Source organism: Apis florea, unplaced genomic scaffold, assembly GCF_048593485.1.
Source record: "Apis florea isolate Af1SG1 unplaced genomic scaffold, ASM4859348v1 contig_3391_pilon, whole genome shotgun sequence".
In the NCBI taxonomy this organism is placed as follows: domain Eukaryota; kingdom Metazoa; phylum Arthropoda; class Insecta; order Hymenoptera; family Apidae; genus Apis; species Apis florea.
This window is the reverse complement of record NW_028256754.1, coordinates 3,266,092-3,291,483: the sequence shown is the minus strand read 5'-3', so window position 1 is coordinate 3,291,483 and position 25,392 is coordinate 3,266,092. Positions and strand designations below refer to the sequence as shown.

The 25,392-nt window shown below is 35.2% G+C and overlaps 1 protein-coding gene and 1 long non-coding RNA gene across 4 annotated transcripts in view; one reads left to right on the top strand and one right to left on the bottom strand.

Moving 5' to 3' along the window:
• Window positions 1–25,392, top strand: part of nrm (neuromusculin) — a 378,011-nt gene that overhangs the window by 323,190 nt on the left and 29,429 nt on the right. For 2 of the 3 annotated variants that reach the window (XM_086912575.1, XM_086912576.1), the window contains exons 10-16: window positions 1,914–2,258; window positions 2,772–3,038; window positions 4,261–4,617; window positions 4,838–5,098; window positions 5,500–5,757; window positions 8,752–8,892; window positions 22,664–22,785. In XM_086912575.1, the coding sequence (XP_086768701.1) occupies window positions 1,914–2,258; window positions 2,772–3,038; window positions 4,261–4,617; window positions 4,838–5,098; window positions 5,500–5,757; window positions 8,752–8,892; window positions 22,664–22,785 (1,751 nt within the window). Of the gene's footprint in view, window positions 1–1,913; window positions 2,259–2,771; window positions 3,039–4,260; window positions 4,618–4,837; window positions 5,099–5,499; window positions 5,758–8,751; window positions 8,893–12,007; window positions 12,045–16,833; window positions 17,250–20,119; window positions 20,228–22,663; window positions 22,786–25,392 lie in introns of all 3 variants that reach the window. The other variant, XM_086912574.1, reaches the window with a different exon arrangement.
• Window positions 19,758–21,605, bottom strand: LOC147656975 (uncharacterized). The gene is made up of 2 exons (XR_015293413.1): window positions 21,159–21,605; window positions 19,758–21,077 (listed from the first exon to the last, which is right to left on the bottom strand). It is a non-coding gene; the product is annotated as an uncharacterized LOC147656975 (long non-coding RNA).

Below are 25,392 nucleotides of genomic sequence, written 5' to 3'. Positions count from 1 at the left end.
ATTTTTAGAACGAATTTCCATCGAGAGATTTAGGTATCGCACCCTTGTGTCATTTAGAATTTCGGGTTTCTTTACGCGAGAATCGTGGACAGGTCCATTTATCAAACAGATTCAGAAGAAGTTGTAAGAAGGTTTGAGATTTAGACTGCCATGTTCCGAGAAAGAAAGATATAAGACTTGGTATTATTTTTCGGTAGAATTCATACAATAGTAAGAAATTTCACGAAAACAATTTTTCCGTATAAATAATAAACATACAACTCTTTTTCACATCCAATTTCTCAATCGCGCCTCCTCCCTTTCGAAGGAAACGACTTCCCTACAATCGTGTCAGAAATGAAATTTGAAACTTCTCGAAACTATGTTACCCCCAACTTTCGACATTTAGTTATACACTTTTATAAAAACCCTGGGAAAGTAAACGAGAGAGGTTTAATTTTAAACAAAGCACGACAAAATTGACGAACTTGAAACGCCTGTTAACCTGAAACACAGAATGCAAAGTTGTACAGATACACAATAGAACCGCTATCGAGATAGAACAACTAGAAAGGGAGAAGAGTTTCGAGTTTTTTATCCAAGCGTTCCGATAGAGCGCCGCAGGATAAACTGGCTTCGTCAAAGAGTCACACGAAACGGTATCAAAAATAATTTAAGATATCCAAAATCTTCTTAAGATATCCAAATCAACTTTCACTTTAATCGCAGGACAAAGTGACTTCATCAAAGAGTTGCACAAGTAGCGGTGTCAAAAATAATTTAAGATATCCAAAATCTTGAACGCAACTCGACGAATAAGATCGGCATTTTTGCAACTTTCGCTTAGTCAACGGTATTGAGTCAGAACTCACTCAACTCCAATCTTTTATCGGGGAAGAATTGTGTATCAGCGTGGAATTAAATAAGATCCTTTCTCACGTGGCGCACCGGTTATTGGGTCAGCCATTTCCGCCTCTCCAGGAAGTTAACGTCCCGTTACCGTAAACTCGAGCCGCGATACAATGAAATTCTAATTGCACCCTTAGCCTCCGGCCTGTTGTATTTTGCGAAAACAATCCGTGGAAGCGGGCCGTGAATTCGAACACGGAAAATTAGTTTCGTCGGATTCTCCACGCTTTACGCTCTGTTTTTCTTCTCTCTCTTTTTCTCTCCATCCTCTCCCTTGAAGAACAGACTTCGCCCTCCCCGGATTCCTTTGTTTCGAACTTGTTGAAATCTTGATTGCCTCGGCGAAAGAAGGAGAAATCTTTTTTTTTTTTTTTTTTTTTTCGCCAAATTCTGCCCGATTGGATGGTCGAAACGAGAGTTTCCTCCATTCCCTCGGCTGGATCTTCCGGTTTCACCTGTTTATCCGGCCGGATTTGGCATAAATAGATCGTTATCCCGGAGCTTTGGGTAATTTATACTCCTCGTTTTGAATAGTTTTGAACCATTGGATGCAAATCTTAAAAATTCTAGCCCGTCCGTCTGTTCTTTCTCTTTTGATGGAAAAATCTTCCTCTCTACTATCGATTTTCGTTATTAAATTTGCCAGATTGTTGTGGAATGATACGATCGTGTTCTCAATGGAATTTTTATTAGTAAGAGAAAGAATTGGTGATAAAGATTGTGGAAAAATTTCAAAAACTCCTTTTGAATTTATTAATATGAAATAACGTGTAACAAGCAAAAGTTGTAAAATATTCACATTAACGCAATGTAGAAAAATCAACAATTTGTTCTTCTAATTTCCAAAGTTTACAAGTTTAAAAATCAATATACTTGTACTCCTTTTCTTGACGAAAATTAATTCCAAGACTGCGTTCACTTCTCGCAAACGATTCTCGAATCCCGCGGTAAACGAGCGATGAACATATCGTTTGAAAATTCTAAAATGGGATAAATAGAAGGAAACGTTTCTTATCTGCCCGCAGACAAGCCAGTGGTGAAGGTGATAATGGACCCGGAAACACCGGTGAACGAGGCGGACCGCCAGAACGTCTCGCTGACCTGCGAGGTTGTTACCGGGAATCCGGCGAGCCTGACCGCTGTACGATGGTACTTGGACGGTGATCTGTTGAAAGAACTTCCGGACTGCACGAGGAATAGCAGCTCGACCACCACGACCACCGAGGAATCTTTAATTTTCTGCGATATCGATCCGAGCAAGCTGCTGCTCGAAGCCGTGGGCCGCTCCTTTCATGGGAACTACTCTTGCGAGGGTAGAAACGACGCCGGCTGGGGGCCACTTTCACCGAGCGCACCTGTCATGGTCTATTGTGAGCCCCCCCTTTTTTTAATTTTTAAATCCATGGCCAATTCTTTCCTTTCCTTGTTTCTCTTTCTTTCCGCGCGAGATGAGATTTATTTGGTTATTATTGTTATTATTCTCGAGGCATATTGCGACAAGTTTGCATACAATATTTTTAATTTTCCTTTTAGCTTTTAACGCTTCTAACGTTCTATTTTCAAGTATCACCACGTTTTCGTGACTTGACATTCGCATAAACTATCTCAATAATAATAAATCCTTTCAAAAATCACAATTGTGAAGTAAAGATTCTTCAATTTCATTCCATTTTCTAGTTGATAAAAAGAGGGAGAGAATATGTTTCAATTCACCTTTTCTAAAGAAAAACTTTCAAGAATCAAACGAAACGTACACGCATATCAAAACGATTCTTCGATACGATTCGTCAAAAGTAGAGAATGCGTAACACGATTCGAGATAAAAATTCAATTTGAAGTTTTCGTGGAGAAGTAACGGGTACCTTGTCTCTCGTACGTAACAGACAAACCGGGGCCAGCTTCGATCTCGTACGAGCCCCAGCAGGTAATAAAGAAACGGCCGTTGACCATCACCTGCTTCGTGCTCGACCCGGGACGGCCGAAGGTGGCCGGGTTCAAATGGCTACGAGGGCTTCACAGACTTCCCGATGAAAACAACGCCACCCTTACCATCGAGTCGGTTAATTTGGAGACCGAGGCTAATTTCACTTGTCTGGCTTACAACGAGGCCGGGGACGGCGATCCGGCCACCACGTTTATCGACGTGTCCGGTGAGTTGTGAAGTTTGCTCGAAAAACTTCCCCATCGAATATAAATCCGCCCTTCGCGTGACGTTCGTTCCCATTCGAGATTCGTGCACACACGAGATAGGGAAAATCTTTGAGAATTTGAAAGAGAATGCGGTTGAACAAGTGGAGAAAGAATTCCTTTCCTTTTTCATTTTTCTATTTTATTAGTGTTAATTATTAATTGTGTTTGTACATTTTGGTATGAGTATAACGTTTTTATAAGTATAGCATCTTGTACCGTGCGACATTATGTACGTATGTCTAATCATACGTTGACTGTTTCTACTTGTTTTCTTGTCTCGTTTCACTTTCTCACGGTTTTCTCTCGTTTATTTATTAAACTTCTTTTGCTAAATTCTGATTGAAATTTTCGCAATTTTACTCGAAAAAGACAATATAACGTAAAAACTATTTCTGAAAGGAGAATAAATCGTGTATGAAAAAAAATGTGGCAAGATTTATTAAATAGAAGGGGACGTGTCATTACTTTTGTGTTTGGGGGAAAAGAAAGGGGAAAGAATAAAGTTATATATAAAGGGCTTCCGTGACACATACTTTCCGTGCTGTATCTAAATTAACGATTCGTATCTCGAAAACTGTGTAAACTTGCCTTTTATTCTTTATCTCTCCTTTTATTTCTCATTTATTTAATTCGTATTATATACATATGTATGCGGCGACACGCGTTGCATTTATACTTATGCACTTTGCATAATAATAATAATAATAATAATAATAATCCGCTGTATATACAACTTTAGGCTTTACTTTAGGATTTTCGTATTTTCATATGAAAACAGCAACATTGCAACATTTCACTTCGCTTCAATAAAAGAGTAAGCAACGACTATTGCTCGATAAATATTCGATCGAACGTGTGTCTTCCTATTAATTTTCATCGAGTCTTCGAGATCAATAAACGGGAATCTATTTATCGAAAAGATTTATTTGTATCGTCGACTCGATCCTTTCGCGATTTCTTTTAAACAATTTTTATTCGGATACATAAATTGGCATCGATTGAATCGATAACAATCGATGAAAATTATCCAGTCACAATTTGAAAATTTGAGCGAAGAAAATTCATCGAATTCACGGTACAATCAAGGTTCCTCGATTAGGTTCGCACTAGGTCCTTATCTCGTTCCGGACCCATAACAATGCCACCACTTCCGAGATGAACTTGTTCTTCGATTGTCAATAGCGGCGCCAGCGTTTATCAAGAAGCTCCTCCCTTATCACGGCTACGTGTACAATTCGCCCAACGTTAGCATCATGTGCTGGGTGGAGTGCGCCCCAATGTGCAATATCTCGTGGCTGAAAAACGGTGTCCCCATGGACTTCACGAAAACCAATCGATACTACCTGATGAACGTTCTCCACCCGCCTGACCCGCGTACCAACGACTTCGAGAGCATACAATCGACCCTGGTCTGGAACCTGACCGCCTGGCCTAGTGGACAACTCGACCGTGTCGAGGACAACGTTAAATTCACCTGCGAGAGCAGCAGCAACGGGATTGGATCCGGGGTGAAGAGCAGCACCCACTTTCACGTCGAATGTAAGTATTCACGATTTAGTAGTTTTTTTTTTTTTTTTTTTTTTTTTTTAGTTATTAAGAACGTGCATTTCAATTTCACGTGATATTATCGAAATGAAAATCCGGCGCGAGCGACAGTTGACAAGTTGGCTTCCAAAGTGTTGATGATGTATACCCGATGCTCACTGGCAGCAACTCACTCCTGCGGCCAATTTCACCCGTATCTTTATTCGTTCGACAGTTCCGCCGGAAAATATGACGATATCGAGGAAGATAATAAACGTAACCGTCGACACGATACCGGAAACGGTGACCTGTAACGCGAAGGCACTTCCGGAACCGACTTTTCGCTGGTTTCGGGAGGGCTCCACGGACATCATAGTCGAAGGCCGTGTTCTCGACCTGAAAGTGCCGATTCCCAGGCGGAGCAACGGCACCTATTACTGCGAGGCGTCGAATCGTCATGGAACCAAGAACATCTCCATGATCATGAATGTTCAATGTAAGTAAAGAAATAAAGCGTCATAGTCATCTCGAGCAACGTTCCAAACGTCGACAAAGATTTATCTACTCTCGAGCGAATCAATAGTTTTTTATATTTTTTTTTTATCGGAGAATTCAATCATTTTTAAATCGTTTAAAAATTTTTTCTAAGATATTGTAAAAAGAAAAACTTATATCGTCTATCGTTAATCCGAAATCAGGCACGATATTTAAAATTCGTGAATGAATGTTTATACACGAATTCATCCTCGTCTCCGAAATTTGATATTGACTTTGAATAATGTCACAAGCACGAGACAATATCTTAGAATCGGAGCTACGACGTGTATCCAACGTGTATATATAGATACATTGGGGCAAAATCAAAGTAAGCCGAGCGGCTGTTCCCTTCGTGTACAGTTAAGCCGGAGTGTCACGTGGAAAGGGAGCGAATAGACGGAGAGGATTACGTGGTGTGCTCGGCGATGGCCAATCCGAAGGAGACCGATTTCGTTTGGTCGTTGAAGAGTGACAATGACACGCTGGAGCAGATCGCCGTTGCGCGCAATGGGAAAAGCTACATCCGCCTCGATACGTCGGTGACCAATTTCCGGACGTATGTTTGCGTTGCGAACAACTCCATCGGCCATTCCAGCCCCTGCGACCGTGACGTGCCAGGTATGCCACGTTCGCACGCTTTTCTACGTTTTCCATTTCCACGGCTAATGATTTATTTAGATTTGGAAGTAGAGATTGTGTATAAGAGTTATCGAAACGAATGGGCTGTTCTGTTTCTATTATTTGGTTTTGGTTTATTGTTCCAATCCGTGTAGTTTTGTTTCTTCGTTAATTTTCTATTCTGTTTATATATCGATAAACGAAGATGATTGAATGATAGGTTTCGTCTGAATTTGATATAAGATATTGATACATGTTATAATAATATAACGGAATAATTTGTTTGATAATTTGTAAATAGTAGGGAAATTGGGAAATGCTATTTTCTTGATACACGCACTTGATACGTTTTTTGGTGATCAGATTTTTTAATAACGAAGAATCTTGCATGATGGTGTACGATGTATTTTTAAAAAATACGTTTTTTACGAATTAATAATGAAGGAAATTCCATCTTTAACTGCTGCGAATTTTTACGGAGAATGGATTCCTTCGTAATTTTTTCTCTCTTATGATATCAACATTCCCATCGTGGTTCTTATATTATATTGTCTGGCTGTAATTCTCTTCTTCCCTAAAGAGGAATGCTCGAGATCTGAAAGCGTGATATTCAAGAAACATTTTCTAAACTCCTTAAAAAGAATGATATAGATAAATAATTAACGAGTAATGATACAGATATTTGTGAGGAATGTAAAATAATTTTTTAAATAAATTATAACAACATGATTAAAAGTTTGAAATTAATAGGTAAATTGTTTAATGATCATGAATATAATAACTTCACATAAATTTCAAACGATCCTTCGATATTATGTAAAGATGCATTGCAAAATTAGAAAAACGATATTATTTATATGTTAATATCAACAAATAATTGTCACGTACACTTAAAACATTTACAATCTTTGAGCATACTCATAAATCAATCGTCACTTGATAAATTAATAAATAATCATTTTCAAATTCAGAAAGAAAATTATCTGATAATGCAAATTTAACGAAGCAATTTAAATCTCTAGACTGAGATTTATTTTTTTAATAGGTAAATAAGAAGAAAAGGATGAAAAGAAGTACGATTTTAATTTTCAATTTACATATAATTGCAAAAAAGTTATAAATTGATTCAATATTATATTTTCTTCTTATAGTATACAATTTCTAGTCTCCCCCTTTCTTCTCTTTTTTCTTTCTTTTTCTTTTTCTGAAAAATTTTAATGAAACTATTTGTTCGGAGTTGTTTCCAATTAACCAAATTTTTACTTCTTGCGATATTCCATGATCAAGCTACGAGAAGCAACGGACTCGAGGCGAAACACATTTTTCCATGTCTGGTGGAGTATCCAACGCGAACATTTGGCTACGAACTTCGTAAATTAGATTTCCCTTGAATGCCTGTTAAATTCGAAAGTCTAATTTATCCTGGTTTAAATCGGATTCGTTTATTTGATTTGTACCTTCCATTAATTATAGCCGTTTATTTTATAACGTCAAAACGATGGTAATTATTTCTCGTGCTGTTGGTACGCCTGAAAATGATGGCGCCACTATCCAATATGAAGTAAAAGAATAATAATTAAATAAATTGCTTCAATCAAAATTTTCTTTTTTCTTCATTTGTTAGTATTAATTATTAAATTAATAATTTAAAACATAAATTTTGATATTATTAATTGGATTTAGGAGAGAAATGAATATAAATGAAGAAATGAATAACGAAATAATCAAAATCCCTTCGTGTGATACTTATCCTCAAACTGTTAAAAGTGTTATCATTTTTTTTTTTTTTTTTTCAAGAAAAATGCAACTTTGTCTCGGAGGATATGAGCGATTAAATTTGTAATAAACATTTTCCTGGTCAACTGTTAAAATTTTCATAGTAATAGCTTCATTGTATCTCTATAATTTAGCATATTATTGAGAAAAGTAGTTACAAAATAGCATGATATATATAGATTCTCGATCCGGATATTATTAAAATTATTTTCCATAACATTTGATAATAATATTTAGCATACATACATAGTATTCTTTTTATATTATATATACTCTTTGTTTCTTCTTCTTAGCTCACCATGGACATCGAAGTAAGTTTTGCTATTATAATTATTATATTAAATGTAAAGAATATAATTTAAAAAATAATATATCAGTTTCTATAAATGAAATTCTATAATATGAATAATAAAATAAACGTTATTATTAATGGAATTTTAAGATATAAACAATATAAAATGAATATAAACATTTAATAATATTAAAGAATAAACTTTATCAATTAAATAAATTAGATTTTTTCTAATACAAAAAAGTTTAAAAGGGATTGAAGGCTACTTAAAAATAATCAACTCCATGAAAAATAATCTCGATTACGTTGTTTTTTTTTTTTTTCAAGAGGAAAAAGAAGTTTTATGGGTTGCTTAGCTTAAAAAATATTTCATCGGGTTGATTACAATGGAGCACCCTGTATAAGCGCATAAACTCCAGTAATAAAGGCTTCTGGTAAAATATTATAGATCAAGGGAATGGATTAAATCTAAGCAGAAGTATGAAAAGCTTTTCTCGAGGATCGGTAGTCTTATTCTCTGTATTAATAATATTTGAATTATAATTTCGTAAAATAACGAGAAAAAGGTTTCATCCCATGAAAACTCATTGTTTCTAATTTTTTGGAAAAATTTTTAATGTTCTTGTTCTAAAATTTTCAATTGAACAAATTAAGAGAAATCTTTTAATTTCAAAAATTTTTTGGAAATTTCGTAGAATCCCAAATCAATTTATAAACTTTTCGACTTTTATAAATTCTCAAAATTATTTTTTCAAATCATCTATATATTTTAAGCTTGCGTTAAAGAAACTATTACATGCAATATTGAAAATAGAGAAAAAAACAAATTTTCTTATTTCGTAATAGTTTCTGGAAGTAATTTAATACAATTATGAAAAATATTTTTTTTAGAAAGTGCAATATTAATAGCGTTAAATTAATTTCAGGCCATATACCTTGGTGGCATCAATTGGAAGGAAATCTTCTTTTGATCGTGATCGTTGCCGCGGTTGTCCTTATACTTGTGATAATCATCATCTGCGTGATCATTTTCATCGTTTGTCGACGCAAGCGAAACCAGATGAAATGTAAGTTGCACTTTATTTCCAACGTTATAATTGTCATTGTGATCTGTTGTTCACAACGTTTCGCATGACCTAGCCCATCCATACGAATTTTCTTCAAGATTATGACATTTTACAAAATTATATAACGAAGAAAAAATTAAATATTTGTCGTATGAGGGATATAACAATTTTAAAGGATAATTAAAATTTACAGAGTCTAGATATTTTTGGTATTTCGTAATTGTTCCTTATTTCCAAATTATTGTTAATTAATTTTTGCTAAAAATCTCGAAGAAATCCAAACTGTCATCACGATAGTTCACGAACAGTTCACATGCACACATAATTTACATCATAAGATACATCGTTCTACGATAAATAAGCATTATATATATTGCTTGACAGTTGAATCAACAGCAACATTCGAGAGGATGTAAAAATGGTAAAAATTGATTAATTTTCGTTAGATTAAAATTATAATTAATAATTTTAGCCAGCTTTTCAATTGATTCATTTTTACTTCATCCAATAATTTCTCTTTCGTAATTTTCCAAAGAATTAATTATATATTTAATTTTTTTAAATTTTGCAAAAAAAAAACACAAACATTTTTCGGATTAAAAATTATAAAGTAAATTTCTACAATTGTTTCTTTCCGCGTAATTTTCATAATAAAAATTATTATTATTATAAGAATATTAAGAATTTATAGTTGGATCGTATTTTAATTTTTAATTTCAAACTCATTGAATCAACTTTACAAGCAAGCATGCGTTACACGTTTCGACAAAATTACACGGCAAATGTCGGCTGTGAAATTTACGAAACCATGTCGTAACAATGCAATTTCATAATGACTGTAGTCGATAATTACGAGGTGGCTTGTCCCATTGTCAAGATTGAAAAACTGCGAGCACGTAATGCATATTTGTCGTTTTAGATATTTCGTGAGGGGGTGCATCTCATAGATCACTAGAACAGTTATTATCGAGATAATAAAATAAATGAGAAAAAGAAGAAAGGCAAAGTCATGAAAAACTGTTATTTTGTTGTGTTAATGCAACACAATTTTTTATGCAAGATGGGCAATTTAAACGAGGGCGTATATAAATATCTACGTTATTTATCGTTCTATAAAAAATGTCTTTACGAGAAAATTAAACTACTTGAAGAGATATATATATGTACCTTTTTCTTTTTCCAATTTTTTTCTTTTAAACAGAATAAATTCTGATATGCAAAAATTATAAACAATTCAATTTTGCGCTGAATTGAGTCACGCGATATTTTTCTTTTCTTTCATATCAATTTTTATGTAAAATTAACCTTCCAAAAATCGTCCACAAACATAAACAATATTCTATTTATATTCTAAGTTTCTCTTTAAATAGTATAATTTTGTCCTAAATAATTTCTTATTGCGTGACAATAAATGAAATAGATAATTTAACTGTTATCCCCATTTAAATTGGCCCATCCTGTATATCCACATCTACATTCAACAGACCATACGTTTCTCTTTATGGGACGAGAACTCGTTCCGCTGATATCCATTCGCTCACTTTACTCGTTTTGTTTACGAATCGCTGTTCGATTTAACCAGAAAATAAAGTGGAAAAAGAGTGTCGAGATTCATAACAATCGCGTTCGCGTTTCGATATACGACGATATACTTACACACTCGAGATATATCGATGGGATGGAAAAAACCGCGAAATATTTTCATTGTTTTCGACGACGACCACTCGACGACTTTGCGGCAATGAATGAATCAGGTGCGGATAAACGTACGTTGCATGCGTTTGTTTGATTAACTTTTGGGAACGAGAAAAGTAAAAAAAAAAAAAAAAAAAAAAAAAAAAATGTACAAAAAGAACAGGAGGTAAGATCGATCGAGATTTTTTTTTCTTTTCTTCCCCTCTCCTCCTGGCTTCTCTAACAATTTGAATTTGTTCGAAACTCAGAGAATTGTAGAGAATTGTCGCGTAATTGACGAACGTAAAAAAAAGTTGAAGAATTATATTTGTCAATTATTCGGGAATATTTATCACGATACGCTCGGATTTTCGTTCGTTCGTTTTGTATTAAAGTTTGACATTGACTGCCCATCCCATCTGGCTGCGAATATTCGATTGTAGAAATTTTGGTAAATTTTGATTGTATGCGATTGAAATGCGAAATTATAATATGAAAGAGAGTGGAAGATTTAGAGCACGTATTATAGCATAAAATATTTTTAATCATTGGTATACGATTTATTAGAACGAGTTCTAAAATGGATAACGGATCGTGGAAAATAAATCCGTCAATTTGTCATTAAGATTTTCAGAATTTTTAAAAGCGATGAGAAAGAAAATAGAAAATTGATAAAAATTATCATTTAAAATCATAGCATGAATAAATAGTGTGAATATAATCATTTTATACTCGATCGAATGATCGCGGCCAGATTTGCATAAATCATGTGCACTGCATACATTATTTTGCGTTGTTATTATCGCATAGTTCATGCTAGTTACAGAAAACAAAGCATGTCTCTATTATGTTACGTAATCGTATAAGATAGATGGACAATGCGAATTTCCCATTTGGATGCAAAGACAAGTGCATACGTGTATACAAATTATTTAAGTAGACGGAACCATGCTGCGCCACGCACAATCACGCCTTGCTTCGAGGACATTTTTCTACTTATCTCTTACTTAAAGTTAATTTTAATTACTTCATTGTAAGGAACAAAAACCTGAGATATTCCTTCGTATCGAGCCGATAGAAAATCGGATAATTTATCGACAATTTTCCTAATCTCTATCGTTGTATCAAATTTGCCGGACAAATTAAATTTTAAATTCCAAGGAACGAAAATGTCGTACAAGCTGTTCGAATCGAGAAACAAGAACTAATTCCCGAAGTATCACGACTCTTCGAACGCGACCTCCTCTGGGAAGTTAGTCAGCGTTAATTAAATTCACGGTAAAGTTCGAGCCGGAAGGAGTATCTCTCGGTCGAGCAAGGATCGTGCCCCTTTTGGCGCAGCACGGGCCCCGTTCCATCGGTAGTGTTTCACTAACACAGAAAAACTGATTCGTTTTCTGCTCTACTTTTTTTTAATTTGGACTTGCTAAACAAAACACAGACAGTAATCGGGTGGTCGAGCTGGAGGAACGTGAACAGTAAGTACGCAGCGCCATCTTAAACACTTCTCGCTTCGTATATTATCTCCCTTTTAGGAGGCGAGTTGATACTTTTTGCACTTTGGATGCGAATGATTCGCACAGTGAGTAACTGTTGAGAAAACTAGAATGCTTGTAGCTGTTCAATAGTTGGACTCGGTTTTTTTAAAAACGTCGATGAGCAAATTTATTTCTGGACGTTTTAATCCATTGATTCGAAAAATCGAAGTTGATATATCAAAATGTATCTTAAGGCTTGACTTACAAGGAATCGATTATTTGCGTTGGACGAAGCAAGCATTTAAATCCCTTTTATAACTTGACAAAGTACGCCAATGCCTTTCAAAAATCTATCACGAATATTAATATGTGTAGACAAAAAATCGTCCATCCATTTCTTTCATTTCGAACGAAACGGAAAGGTAGAAACATTTTTCCAGATAGATCGAATCGCGCGTCCAATGTGTAAAATGTAAATTCGCGCTTTTTCCCTCTCGCATTTGTCTTCTTCTTCCTCCTTCTTCTTATTCCTTTAACCACTGTCGCGTTGCCTTGGTACCATCACGCTCGTCTATCTTTTCGCCTTGCATACATCTGTTATTTCGACAGGTTACCCTAATTTCCGCTTGGCGCTCGCTTCGCGTGATATTGTCGGAACGTGCGCTTCCGCTTTTCACCAAGAAAACGTATTTTTCGCTTCGTGAAAACGGCTGAATGCGCAATCGCCTCCCTAATAATTCATTTTGAATTTTCGGCACGGAGAGTATCCCGCACAGCACGCGTTGCTCTTAGGCCGCCACTGTGCACATACACGTATTTATTTTTTAATCCTGGATACTCGATACTCGTTACACGGAATATCAACTCGACGTAGGTAAATCTCGTTATATCGATTGATCGATGGAATTACTGGTTTCGCGTATCAACGGTTTAACAGGGGACACGAATCACCGGAGGGAATCCTGTGGATTCTCTCGTTTCGATCAAGTGGAAGGATTTTTACTACGGTTGGTGGGATTATGGGCTCGTAGAGGAATGGATATCATCTTGATGGTTTGAGTAAATGTAGTTTTACGTTTTATTCTTGTTTGATTGCGCGCGATGGATGGTCTTGCATGTAAACAAAAAAGTGTCTTGGAGATGAGACAAATGGAAACTCTCGAACGAGATTTGATTGTTTGGTCGTAGAAATCTTTTTAAGAGATTGAATTAAAGAGTTTTATGTATAATTAAAGAATAAAATTGCGTTGATTATTTATCGATTTTCTAGCGTATATTGTATAGCATTAGAAAATTTTTAAGAATGATTTTATAAGACTTGGAAATTTATATAGAAGAGCTCGTACTAGAGATTTTTTTTTTCTTGCGTTGTGTCTACAATTTGTTATTTCACGATCACAATCAAATCGATTTCATAATCGATCTCCACTTTTTAATTATTAAAAACTTAAAAACAAATTCCTACAAGTTTCGAATCCTACTCGAAAGCCTGAAACACGTTTCATCGAATATCAGAAATCTGTCAACTATCCAAACAAACACCAATCTCTATTAATCATTACACTTTCATCTCTTCGAACCCCTCCTCATCGCGTAAAATAGAATTTCTATAATTTTTAATATTACTATGACTTACTTATCTATGCTGTATGCGTGCGTTGATGTAACTGTTACCCTCCATGATATGTGCACGAGATTGTCTCCGATCTCCAATCTCGCAGGAAGTCCTCTCGCCGTTTTCCACCACCCTCTATCCTTCCTCCACGGGTGAATGCATGTCCTGTTGCATAATTTAACGACCCCTTCCGGCTTATAATAGTTTACTGTCGAAGTCTGCGTACAAGGTAAGATGGGTAAGGAGGGAGGGTGCAAATGGACGAGGGTGGCGAAGGTTCTTTGTTATCCGAATGCAACGCTGCCTGTTGTGTGCCTGTCCTTGTTGCGAATAATTTACCAACGATTAGTTACACTTCTGGCTGGGGTGGTTCTTCTCTTTATTCTTCATCGTCCTCTCTTGATTTCTTCTCTTTCTCTCTCTGTCTCTCTCTGTGCTGCGTTGATACAATGGCGCGTTCTCTATCCGGCCGCGGAGACACTTTCGGAAAGGTGAAAGGTAGGTGAAGGGTTGCATGCTCGATGAGTAGAAAGCTCTCTCTTATTGAGTTGGCTGTCGTTCAAATCGTGACCTGAAACGAAGAATCCTTTTGACTTGGTGAGAGAATTTTTCGGGACAAAACGTGCGCTCCCCAACGTCGAGTGAATGTTTAATTTTTTTTTTTTTTTTTTTCGTGCTTGTTGACCATGCTTCGATATAAACAGGACTGGGTTAAGAGTAAAGAGTTTACGTTTATTTTGGAGGGAAAATTCAGTTAGAGGATCCCTGTGATTGTACTTTGGAAATTTGTTCAGTTTTGTTTTTTACGACGGGATGGAAGTAGGAAGGATTTTGTTTTGATCAGATTATGGTCTTTTGAGTATTGAGCGTTGTGAGGGATTAAACTATTAAGATGTTATATTTTGGTATTGTATATTTGTAAAATGATTCTATTAAAAGCAAACTTTTCAAATTTAATGATTTAGATACTAAAATATTGTTATAATTTTTTCGAGAACTTTTCTTATGCGATATATTATAGTAATACCGAATATATAAATTATGAAAACAGTAATTCTAAGCTTGATTTTTAAAATAGAATATGCAATTTCATTTGTAACAGGGTCTTTCATTCTAAAAAGAATCATGTTAGTAAATTTTGAATATTATAATAATTGTACAATCCTTAAATTTATTAAGATTTAAAGGATGATTCTATTAAAAGATACGCTTATAGAAAAGAATGTGAATAAATTTTCTTGAAAACGTTACCATTTTCAAATATATAATTAATGATTTCTTTAGAAAAGGAGTGAAATTAAAAAACCTCTTGTGGTAATATGAACGATACAGTGATATCTTTCTTTAAATACTCTCGAAATACTTGACACTATTTTCCTATTATTTGCATCATCAAGTTGAATCCGATGTTCGGTTCTTCTTTCCGGCAGGAATGGTAGAAAATTAAAAAAAAAAAAAAAATAAACTGACATTTCATAGAGCGACGCTTTTGATGAATTGCCAACGTTCACGCATATCCTATGCATATGCAATTCGTTATATAGAAGGGGAAAAGAATCAAATTTTATTATCGACACTGTCACTATACTTCCAGGTTCCCACTTATTAAACTTTCCACTTGAATATTTAAATATTCTCACAATGATATATATTTTAAATCTGTTGACATTAAATTATCAAAAATTGAATATATTTTAATTTGTTTAAACTTTGCATTTAATATATTATCCTTAAATTTGTCGTTTTTAAAAGAATCTGCTTAATTAATGTATAATATCGAAATCACTAAAACTTTTAAATTTATATTTTCGAATCTATGTCACTGTCAAATATCTCTATTCTTATACCTAAGAACTTATACATGAAATTAGCCTATCAAAGCATCCAAGGAGACCGAGGAATCCCTGTTCATATCTGTGTACATCGAACGTTTCGTTAATTAAGGGAAAAAAAGAAAGGAAAAATTGGTCAGATCAAAAGCGATTGCAGGATGATTCTTCGGTTTCTTCCGTGAAATCGGACACAATGGGAGTGAAAAAAATATTTGGGAAATGCTTGAAAACGGGTCAGAGCGATCGAGCGAAAGTTTAATTAAAAAGTTGGAAAAGAGAGGGCGTGCAAGCGGCGATAGATGACTTTGTGCAAAGCAGAGGGGAAGTAATCAAAAGGATTCTTCGTTCATTTCTTGTTTTTTTTTTATTATTATTATTATTATTATTATCTCTAACTCTTTTCTAAGTGCTGTGTCCATATTATAATCGCGTAATTCGAGTATCTTAGGAAAAGTTTCGATAACAAAGAAGCGACATCTATCTCTGTGTCATGTTAAAACAATGGAGAACGATGAAGCTTCTCTTAACGAACGAATTTTGAAATATTCAAACATTTTGTTTGATTTTATCGATTTTGCAGATCGAGTCTCTTTTAATATTCGAATTTTGACGTTTCAAAATTGAAATTATAATTTGTGTAATGGGGAAAAATGGGGGAAAAGGGCAAGAAGACGAAGAAAATGTAATACTAAATTTAATAAGATGATACGAAACTACATAAATAATCTTCGTTGATACAGAGATTGTATCCTCGTTTTGCTTAATTTTGGTAAATTGATCTTTTGAAGTGATAAATCACTATAATGTCGTATACAAGTGAAATTCATAACCACGATAATAGATTACCTGTCTGTAACCTGAATAATGTAACGCCATAATCCTAACAATGCATTTCACCTCATTCAAACACGAAGTACATCTTCATTCCTGAACAAGTACCCTAATTGATCATCAATAGCACTATGATAAATTATTCCTAACTTCATCTCTCCTTTCCTTTTAACCTTTTTCTTTTTTTTTTTTTTAATAAAACTTATTTTAAAAATTCACTAGAATATAATAAGATATATACTTTTTCAACAAATTCCAAGTTACATAAATTATAATTTTCAAAAGAAATAAAACAAAATAAAAATACCGCTACTGCAATAATCATTTCCGAAAGATACAAATCCCTTAAAAAAAATAAAGAGACTCGATCGACAAAACCCTAAGATGAAATGCCCAATCGAATATCGGGACACAGCACGAATTTGAAAGATCGAATGAACGACACGCGGTCGCCTGTCATTACCAAACGAAAAAAAAAAAAAAAAAAAAAACAAACCGATGATGCAAACAGTCCAGACGGTGGGCCACCGAGTCCAACAGTGTCCTCCCACTCGACCCAAACGACGGTCCATCCGGCTGCCGCGCCCAGGTGGCCACTGAAGCCCGGTGTGCTGGTGCACATCAATCGAAGCCACAGCCTGCGATCAGGGCTGAGCGTACGCGCGAACGAGTCGCTTCGTAACGAGGTGATGGGCGGCCGGAACGAGCCGACTATGGCCGATCGTTTCATCGTCGAGGCAACGATCGCGAAAGTCGGGGGCGGGAAAATGTTTCGCAGGCGGAAGGAGACGACACCGCAGAGGAGGGTGACCGTGTCCGGTCTGCATGACGAGGGTATGCTTGCCAGGGCTAATAAAATTAAGGCGATGTTTGGAGTGCAGCTTAAAGAGCAGGCCACTTTGCCGGGAATTTCGAGGGAGAAGACAGGTGAGTTCATGGAGGAGTTCAAGGGGGAGCCATCTGTCGGTGGCGAAGGGAGCGACGATCGCTTTAATGTTGGCACGCCTGACGTTTTCGACCACCCTTTTCACGTAACCGTGTTTTTACGCGGTAATCAGCTCGACGCGGCGGTTCGTCGAGAATTTTTACCCCGTGTTTCGCGGGGTGAAAGGTTAACTTGATTACGAGTGGAGAGGGGGGGGGGATGTGGCGAATAACTCTGGTATACCGGGGAGGAAAATAAAAATTAGGGAGCAAAATGTAAATTTAATACAAGAAGCTTAGCGGAGGATAACCGTGAAATAAAGCTTTCTGCAAAGCGCGGTGTGTTAACTTTGTACTGCTAATTACTGGTAAGAGCGCCTGTCGTGGTTCGTTAATGCTCGTGGATAATTCTTTTGTACGTTTCATTTTTTTCCCCCCTTTTTTGTGTACACTTCTTTGTTCAATCGTGCTCGGGTTGATCAATTTGTAATTTCATTTTTATTATGAGATCTATAGAGAATTAATGTAGGATTTGTGAGATGTAGAAAAAGTTAAAAGAAGAAAGTGGAGAAGAAAGAGTTTAAAGAAAAGTTTAATAGATTATTTCGCAAATTTTAGTCTTAGTTTTTTTTTTTAAATGTATTCTATTGTTGATAATTCGAAATCGTCGAAATTTCGTTTTCATTTATTATGCAAGAGAAGAGAGGAAAATGATATCGACAAACTTGTTCAGAGAAGAATTGAATTAAAAGGACAGGAAGATAAAAAAATAAGTGAAATTTTTAAGAAAATTACCAGAGTAATATATATTTTTCAATCGAATTTAAAAAGTTTCATCGTTTCGGTATAAAATCTCGATTTATGTCAACCAAATGATCCGGGCTCTCTTAATTAAAAATACCGGCTGCTTGCAATTTTGCCGTATTCGACCAAGTGTATCGAATATTTGATAAGCTATGTTAAACACGATTGATGCTCGTTCGAACGAAAAGTCGTATAATGTTTGCACAATTTACCAACATTAAAAACGGTTCAGTCGATCTCCCTTCCCGGCCGTGGATCGAATCGACCATGATGTTTCTTGTTGGTCGTTACGGTTTCAATTACGTTAAACGATGGAAAAATTCGATTCGGCGCGAAACGAATCAACTGAATATTTCATTTCGTCGATAAATAACCTGGTCGAATTTTTCCATCGTTGGAAAATACACGAGGAGAGCTTTATTTCCAAGCGCACTTCCTTGTTTCTTCTTCTGCGTTGCATTTAGAATAGAAAGTAAAAGATCTTTTTACAAACACGTCTGCAGATTTTGCAATGTTTTTTTTTTAAATGTTAAACGATTATAATCGAAGAAAGTAGATTGGTATAAAATAAAAAAGGATGCATCAGTGCAATATTATATATAAATAATTTTTCTTTAGAATTTTTCAAAGCAAGCCTAAAATACTCGAAAACATTTGAGATGGAAATAGATGTATTTTATTTTATCCAAAGACACTGTTATTAATAAAATTTTTCTTCATTTTTATTTTGTATTTTTGATCATTACCATTCATCGATTGTTATTCTTCGTGGATTTTAAATTATTGTCAAGAATATAAAAAATTATTAGATTGAAATATAAAAATGAATATCTATTCTAAATTTTATTTAAAAATGCAGATGTGTTTTGAAAAAGATATTTCAACGCTTTTTTAATCGTCAAATACAGTTACTTAATTATCGGTGTATTGCATCATTTTTTAGCCATTTTTACGCTTACCAATCGTATAATTTTTCTGTAATTCGAGCTCGCGTGACATTAAAAACCAAGGCACATAAAACGTAATTCTAGATTAAAGCTTCGCAGAAAAAGAAGGTAACGTCCCCTACGTGTAATTAGAACATTTAATGTTGTTTGTATCAGCATGTACATCAAATGCAGACGCCACTAAAGTAGAACGCGTACCATTTAAAGAATTAAATGTATAATTCTCATAATAAAAAAAATTAAAAATATTCCCATAATATTTAAATCAATGCGGAAAATTAAATGTGGTAATTGAAATAATATTGTTCCATTTTTAACTCGTTCATTTTTAATCCGTGATACGAATAATAATTTTTTTTTTCATTAATTTTTATATTACTCTCATTGATTATATATGTTTCACATATATAAGTTATTATTATTATCGTACGTTTTTCCTTCACGCTTAATTAAATATTCATTTAACTCGTTAATTATTCAAATATGAATAATACGAACAATAAAATGCAAAATTCATTCGGCCAATGGTGAACCATTTATGTACAATTATATCCGGGAGGAAAAAATACGCGAAAGGCTTGAGAGAAAAGTGGTATAAACAGTGAAGCCAGTAATTTGTGCTTATTATGAATAAAATTAAACCAAAAACACATTGAAATACGTCTTTATTGTATACTCGTAAAATCGAGAAGAAACGGATATTATATTGTTTTAAAATTAAAAAAAATTTTAGGAAAGAAATTTTACAAATTATTAATAAATTTTCAAGAATTTATTTTATCGAAAGTTATTGTTCAAAGAACACAGAGTTAAGAACGATTACACAAATATTATTAAATATATTACACATTTTTTCAAAATTCTAAAAATCATTTGTTACCGCTTTTCCATCGAGCCTCTCTAAAATCAAACATTTACAATTTGCCCAAATGATGAAACAGCTAATTCCAACAAAAGATTTTTTTTTTTTTTTTTTTTAATAACACGACCAATGCAATACAATACAATTCCTCTACGAATATCATGCCAGTCGCACGGAATAAAAATTGCTTCGTTGCATCAGTGTCACTGTCGTTGCTTGTTTTTTTTCTTTTCTTGTGTATGTTTTGTGTGTCCCCTTAGCCGTGACTTACAAAAGAATAGCGCCCCAGCGGAAGATATTGCATGCGGAATCATCCCGCGAATTGAACCGAGCCAACGTCTCCCGTAAGCGAAAGAAACCAGGCGCAGGTACGTATATTCGAAGAAATCGAAGAACGTGCGAGATTCTAACAAACATCTCTAACTGATTTTCATCCCTTTGCCGTATAAAGCATACTTTTTCCCTTTAACATGGGGTGTTTGTATGTACAGGAAATATTAAAAAAGTAAAGTTGTGTAAAAAATTGTTATAAATAAGTGTAACGAGTTATTACTGTGTTTATTAATGCTTTGTTATCACGCGTCGTGAAAGAAAGATGATACAAGTTGAAAAATAGAAATTTGGAAAGTTGTCGGACAATCATTGCAGTGGTAAGCAGGTGGAAAAGAATATTGTTGAATTTGTTTTTTATTTATTTGTTATATCAAAGATTTATTAATAAGTTTCTTCCTTTCCTCGTATTTGTCTGCATAGAAAGGTTTGTATTGCACTCTGTGTTGTAAATTGATCGAACGAGAATTAAATCTTGTATTCGAGGCTGGTTCTGGAAAACGTAACGAAATTATTTGAAAGTTTGACAAATTGGAAATATATTTCCAATTTCACTATCGTGAAATATTACTATCAAGTATCGATTTTTCAATGAGTTAATAGATTCGGAAATAAGAAGAGATGTTGCGTCTTTGTTTCTTTTTATAATTAAAAAGGAGAACATTAGGTGAGCCATGGAATATTTCTCTTCCGCTTGAAATATATTGTTGCGTGCATCTTCTCAATAATTTTCGAGCATGCAGCCGAAATTGATTAAACTGAAGTTATAAATTTAACATTGACAGAAGTAATTTTCGAAATAATTACGTGAAAAATATAAAAAGAGGATACGTGTCAAGCCTTCTTTTCCCTTTCATTATTTCACAAAAGACTTAAAATGGCGTAGACCTGTTACATTCAATCGCGAAAAAGAGTTTCAAATTATCATTATATCATTGAACTGTATGTTGAACTACTTGCATTACTTACTTAATATAAATTTGAATATTAATATTAATCAAAAAATGAAATAAACTTTTTAAACTCCAATTTAGAAAAATGTCAATTATTATACGTAATTCATCTTGTAATATACAAGAACAGTCTTCATTAATATTATCAAAATATAGGATCCACAAATATTATTGCAATTGCATCCATACAGTTCAGAAGATAAAGTTTCGTCTAATGGAACGTATCCTTTAGAAAAAGAAATTTCGCTTCGTTTCCAGAATCACACTTCCAAATACGCTTTAATCGAACGATTCATTTCGATCGTTGATAACGCGGCGAACCGATGCAACCGAACGAGGAAATATTGTTTTAACGCACACCCTTTTCCACGTAATAACGGAACAACAATTTCTCGTTTCAAAATATATCAAAATATTTAGGTTACCTGAGAAGAAGAATGCTTCGAGGTAAATGAACAACGACGATGTTTTCGATTGACGAGATCGAATCGAAATATATCGACGCGTTTCGAAAGAAGGGTGGGGGGATCGATTCAATCTCATTGTTGGCTCGTTATAAATCCTGTACGTATAAACATTCGCGTCAACACGCAACGCGTATTTACAATACACGACTGCGAGATGACTGTTATTTAAAGCGTTAATTTAAAGCTTCGTGTCGTTTCGCGCGGCAAAAGCTGTTTGCGTGGAACAGTTTTCTAATTTAATTATTGAAAGGGGAAAAATGATGAGGCGACGAATGTGGTTTGCGTTTCGTATTTTCTTGGCGAACTTTTCTTATTCCTTGAGAGGACAGAATTTCAAAGGATATAACAACGTGTCAATTTTGAACCTTCTTTCTTAATCAACTTGATTCAAGTGTAATGTCAATAACACATTTTGTTCGACGAGTGTAAACGAATATATTCTACTTTTATATACGGTATCTAACATCGTGAATCGTTATTGTTATCGCGTCTTAAAATAAACGAGACACGATCTTCCCTTTGCTTATTACGTATCTCATAAAAATTATATATATATATATATCGTCAGCAGAGAGATTCAAAATTGGCCATTTTCCACCACTCTTCTCACGAAACTGAACCGCATGGATAGATACAACTGTTGCAAAAGAATCTACACGATTCATATGTATTTAATCAAGACAAAATCCAACATCCCTTATTCTCCAAAGAAGACAAAGACACCATTAATCAAGAATACATATATAACTTCCTTTATATATATATATACACACTATTCTAGCGTTTGCAATTACACTTGAATATTTATCAAATCAATTCTCTCTGTCTGCCTTTACCCTGATGCACCCGAGATTTCCGTTTCCACTCTGAGAAACCAGTCCACCATAGAGATCCTTCTTCGTTCGAAGGGACACTTCGGTCTCTATCTTTCTCTCTCTCTCTCTCTCTCTCTCTCCTCCTCCTCTCTTTCTCTCTCACAGGTCCCTCGAGAATCGTCGACACGTCACGTGTCTCCGTTTAATTACGCAAAGTCATGTTTCGTTTGCGCTTACAGATCCCAATCAAGCTGCGAATAACAATCACGTGAACAGCGTGTCGGAGGGACTTCCGGAGTCCGGGGCGAAGACGTTTTACGAGAATTTGCCTTTCCACGGGATCCAATCGCCGCCTAACAAGGTCAGTATCGAGAATCGATTTGTGCACGAGAATCTTATATTCGTTGTTCGTTTTCGGCATGACGATCTTTCCTTCTTTCTCTTTCTCCTTTCCTTTTTCTCTTCCGTTCTCTTGATCGACCAAGAGTTTTGACTATACCTTGTTTGGCAACGATGAGATGCAAATTGTGTGTGAGTGGATCGAAAGTAGTACTCTTCGATTCGAGGATTAAAGGGTGTAAGAGAGTAGTAGCATTTTGAAAGATTTTCTACGTTTCTTCTTCGTTTCGTTTAGTGGGAAAAGTTCAATGATGAAGGTAATTCTGATTTTTAGAACTAAGTATATAGAATATTGGGGTAGATTATTGATTCTTCGTATTATATACAATTTATTCAAATTCTGTTTTCATGTTATGAAAGGAGATAATTCAATTTCCTCTGACAATTGCATAATTCGGTGTAACGATGATTCCTACGAGAAAATTTATTTTTATTATACAAAATAATCAAGTTTATTTTTGCATATATTTTGAAAATTGTCAAACATTCGAAATGAAATGAAAACCGTGTCGCTTGAAGAATATCTTTGCTTGCAAAATCAAATTCAACAGCTTAATAAAAAAAAAAGAAGAAGAAGAAGAAGGAAATAAGGTCAAGAAAGTTACCGTGGAATAAAAATTCAACAGGAATGCTCCAAAAGATTCCAAGAGCAAGGCAAACATTTTTATTCGCGCGAGGAATAAAGAGAAGGAAAGGATGAATCTAATTCGGGGGGGGGTGGCAAAAACCGGCGCGATATAAAAAAATAAATAGTAAAAACTGGTGATGGAACTGGGTCAAGAAAGTTACGAGGAGAATTAAACAAGATCGTCCAAAAAAAAAAAAAAAAAAATCCCAAGAATTCTACGCGAGTAGTATATTTATTCTTGCAATCCGAGAAAAGAGAAAAAATCCGGGAGAAGAGAGAGGGGGGAGGTAAAAAAGGGGAAAAAGGGGGTCGAAAATATCAGGAACAACTCGAGCGGCCCTCGACCGCGAAACGGGGAAAAGTCAGCGTGAAATAATCGCATTATAAAGGGCTCGAGTGGAGTGCTGACCCTCTTTCCAAACCGGAAACACACAGAGCTCGCAAGGAAACGCGATGTACTGCACTTTGCGCCCGAAAGAGTGCCTTCGAGCATCGTTGGAAAGTGTTCACCGTCACCGATTCTCAATTTATACCTCTACTCCCCAATTGTCCCTCTTGCGGCAAGGATTTGGAAGCAATTTCTTGAAGTAATTCCAAGAGATTCGATATTTAAACTTGTGGAAGAGAGATGTGATAATTTTAATAGTAAACTCGTAGATCGTGTAATCACAATTTTTGAAGCTAATTAATTTAGAATAGCGTTTTACATATCGTTATTTATTTATTAATACGCTTGTTACTCGTGTCGGATAGTAGAATAATATCACGACGAATCGTCATTTGTCGTTTCCACTTGGATAGAAATGTATTTAACGTGGTGCTTGTTATTAAAAAATATTTTCGTTTGTCATTTCATGGTTCAACGAAAGTTTTAAAGAGGCATTAACAACGGAAGAGGAGGAAAATGAAATCGAATTTAATATCTACCGTTTACGTAAATATCTTAAGACGGGGCATTTAAAAAATTCCGCTCGCGCCCCGATCAGGACCAATAATTAAAAACCGGGCATAGCCGGCATATCCTCCATTAAAGCGGAACGAGCCGAGCGGAAGATTAAACGGCGAATAATTCAGCGGAGTCGCCAGCAGAGGGCAATTTTAATATTGTAACGTGGTAACACTTCTGACCTTTCCCCCCCCCCCTCCGAAAGCCTTAAATTCCCCGCGTCGTTGCACGTGTTAATACTTTAAAACTGTCAACTGCGCGACACAACGAAACTAAATCGACCAGCAGTGTCCAAGGTAGATCGATCTCGCGTATTAAATAATAAACTCGAGCGAGGTGTCGTCCGAACAAGCTAACGCCATCTAGTCAGCAGAAATGTAGGTACACATTTTTAGGAACTCGGTTTAACGAAATGTATCGTTATATCATTTCCCAAGAAATAAAATATTGTATTAATTACAAACAGAAATTCGACTTATCCATTGTACAATTAATTAAAAAAGAAGTAGAATCTTACAGTAGAATCAGAAGATGAAAAAAGTATTTGGATATAGAATTAAGAATTAAGATTTTTGATACTGTAAGTCGTAAGAATATTACGTGCAGATCAAGGACGAAGGCAAAAACGATTCGTAAGTTTACAACGTCTGAGGTTAATTCTCTCTTATTTAACCAAATGTCCCATTAACGGCCATATCGGAAGCAGAAACGATTTCCTGTCCAAGGTAATTGAGATTGGGCAGGAGAGGAGAGCGCGAAGAGGCAAGAAGGCAGTGGCCCTTTGTCGAGTATCTTCACACGGTCCCAGAAGCTTTTGCTCCTCTGCGCTCTCTCCTGTTCGATGATTCCATATTTCATCAACCAACTCGGCCGTCCGCGACAGATTAACGCGTAAATTATCGATCGGTGGTCACGATCACGCGTGCACAAATGTTTATTTATTTGAAACGATGGTCGAAGCGAGCAATACCCAGTTTTCCGCCTGGCGCTGTGAT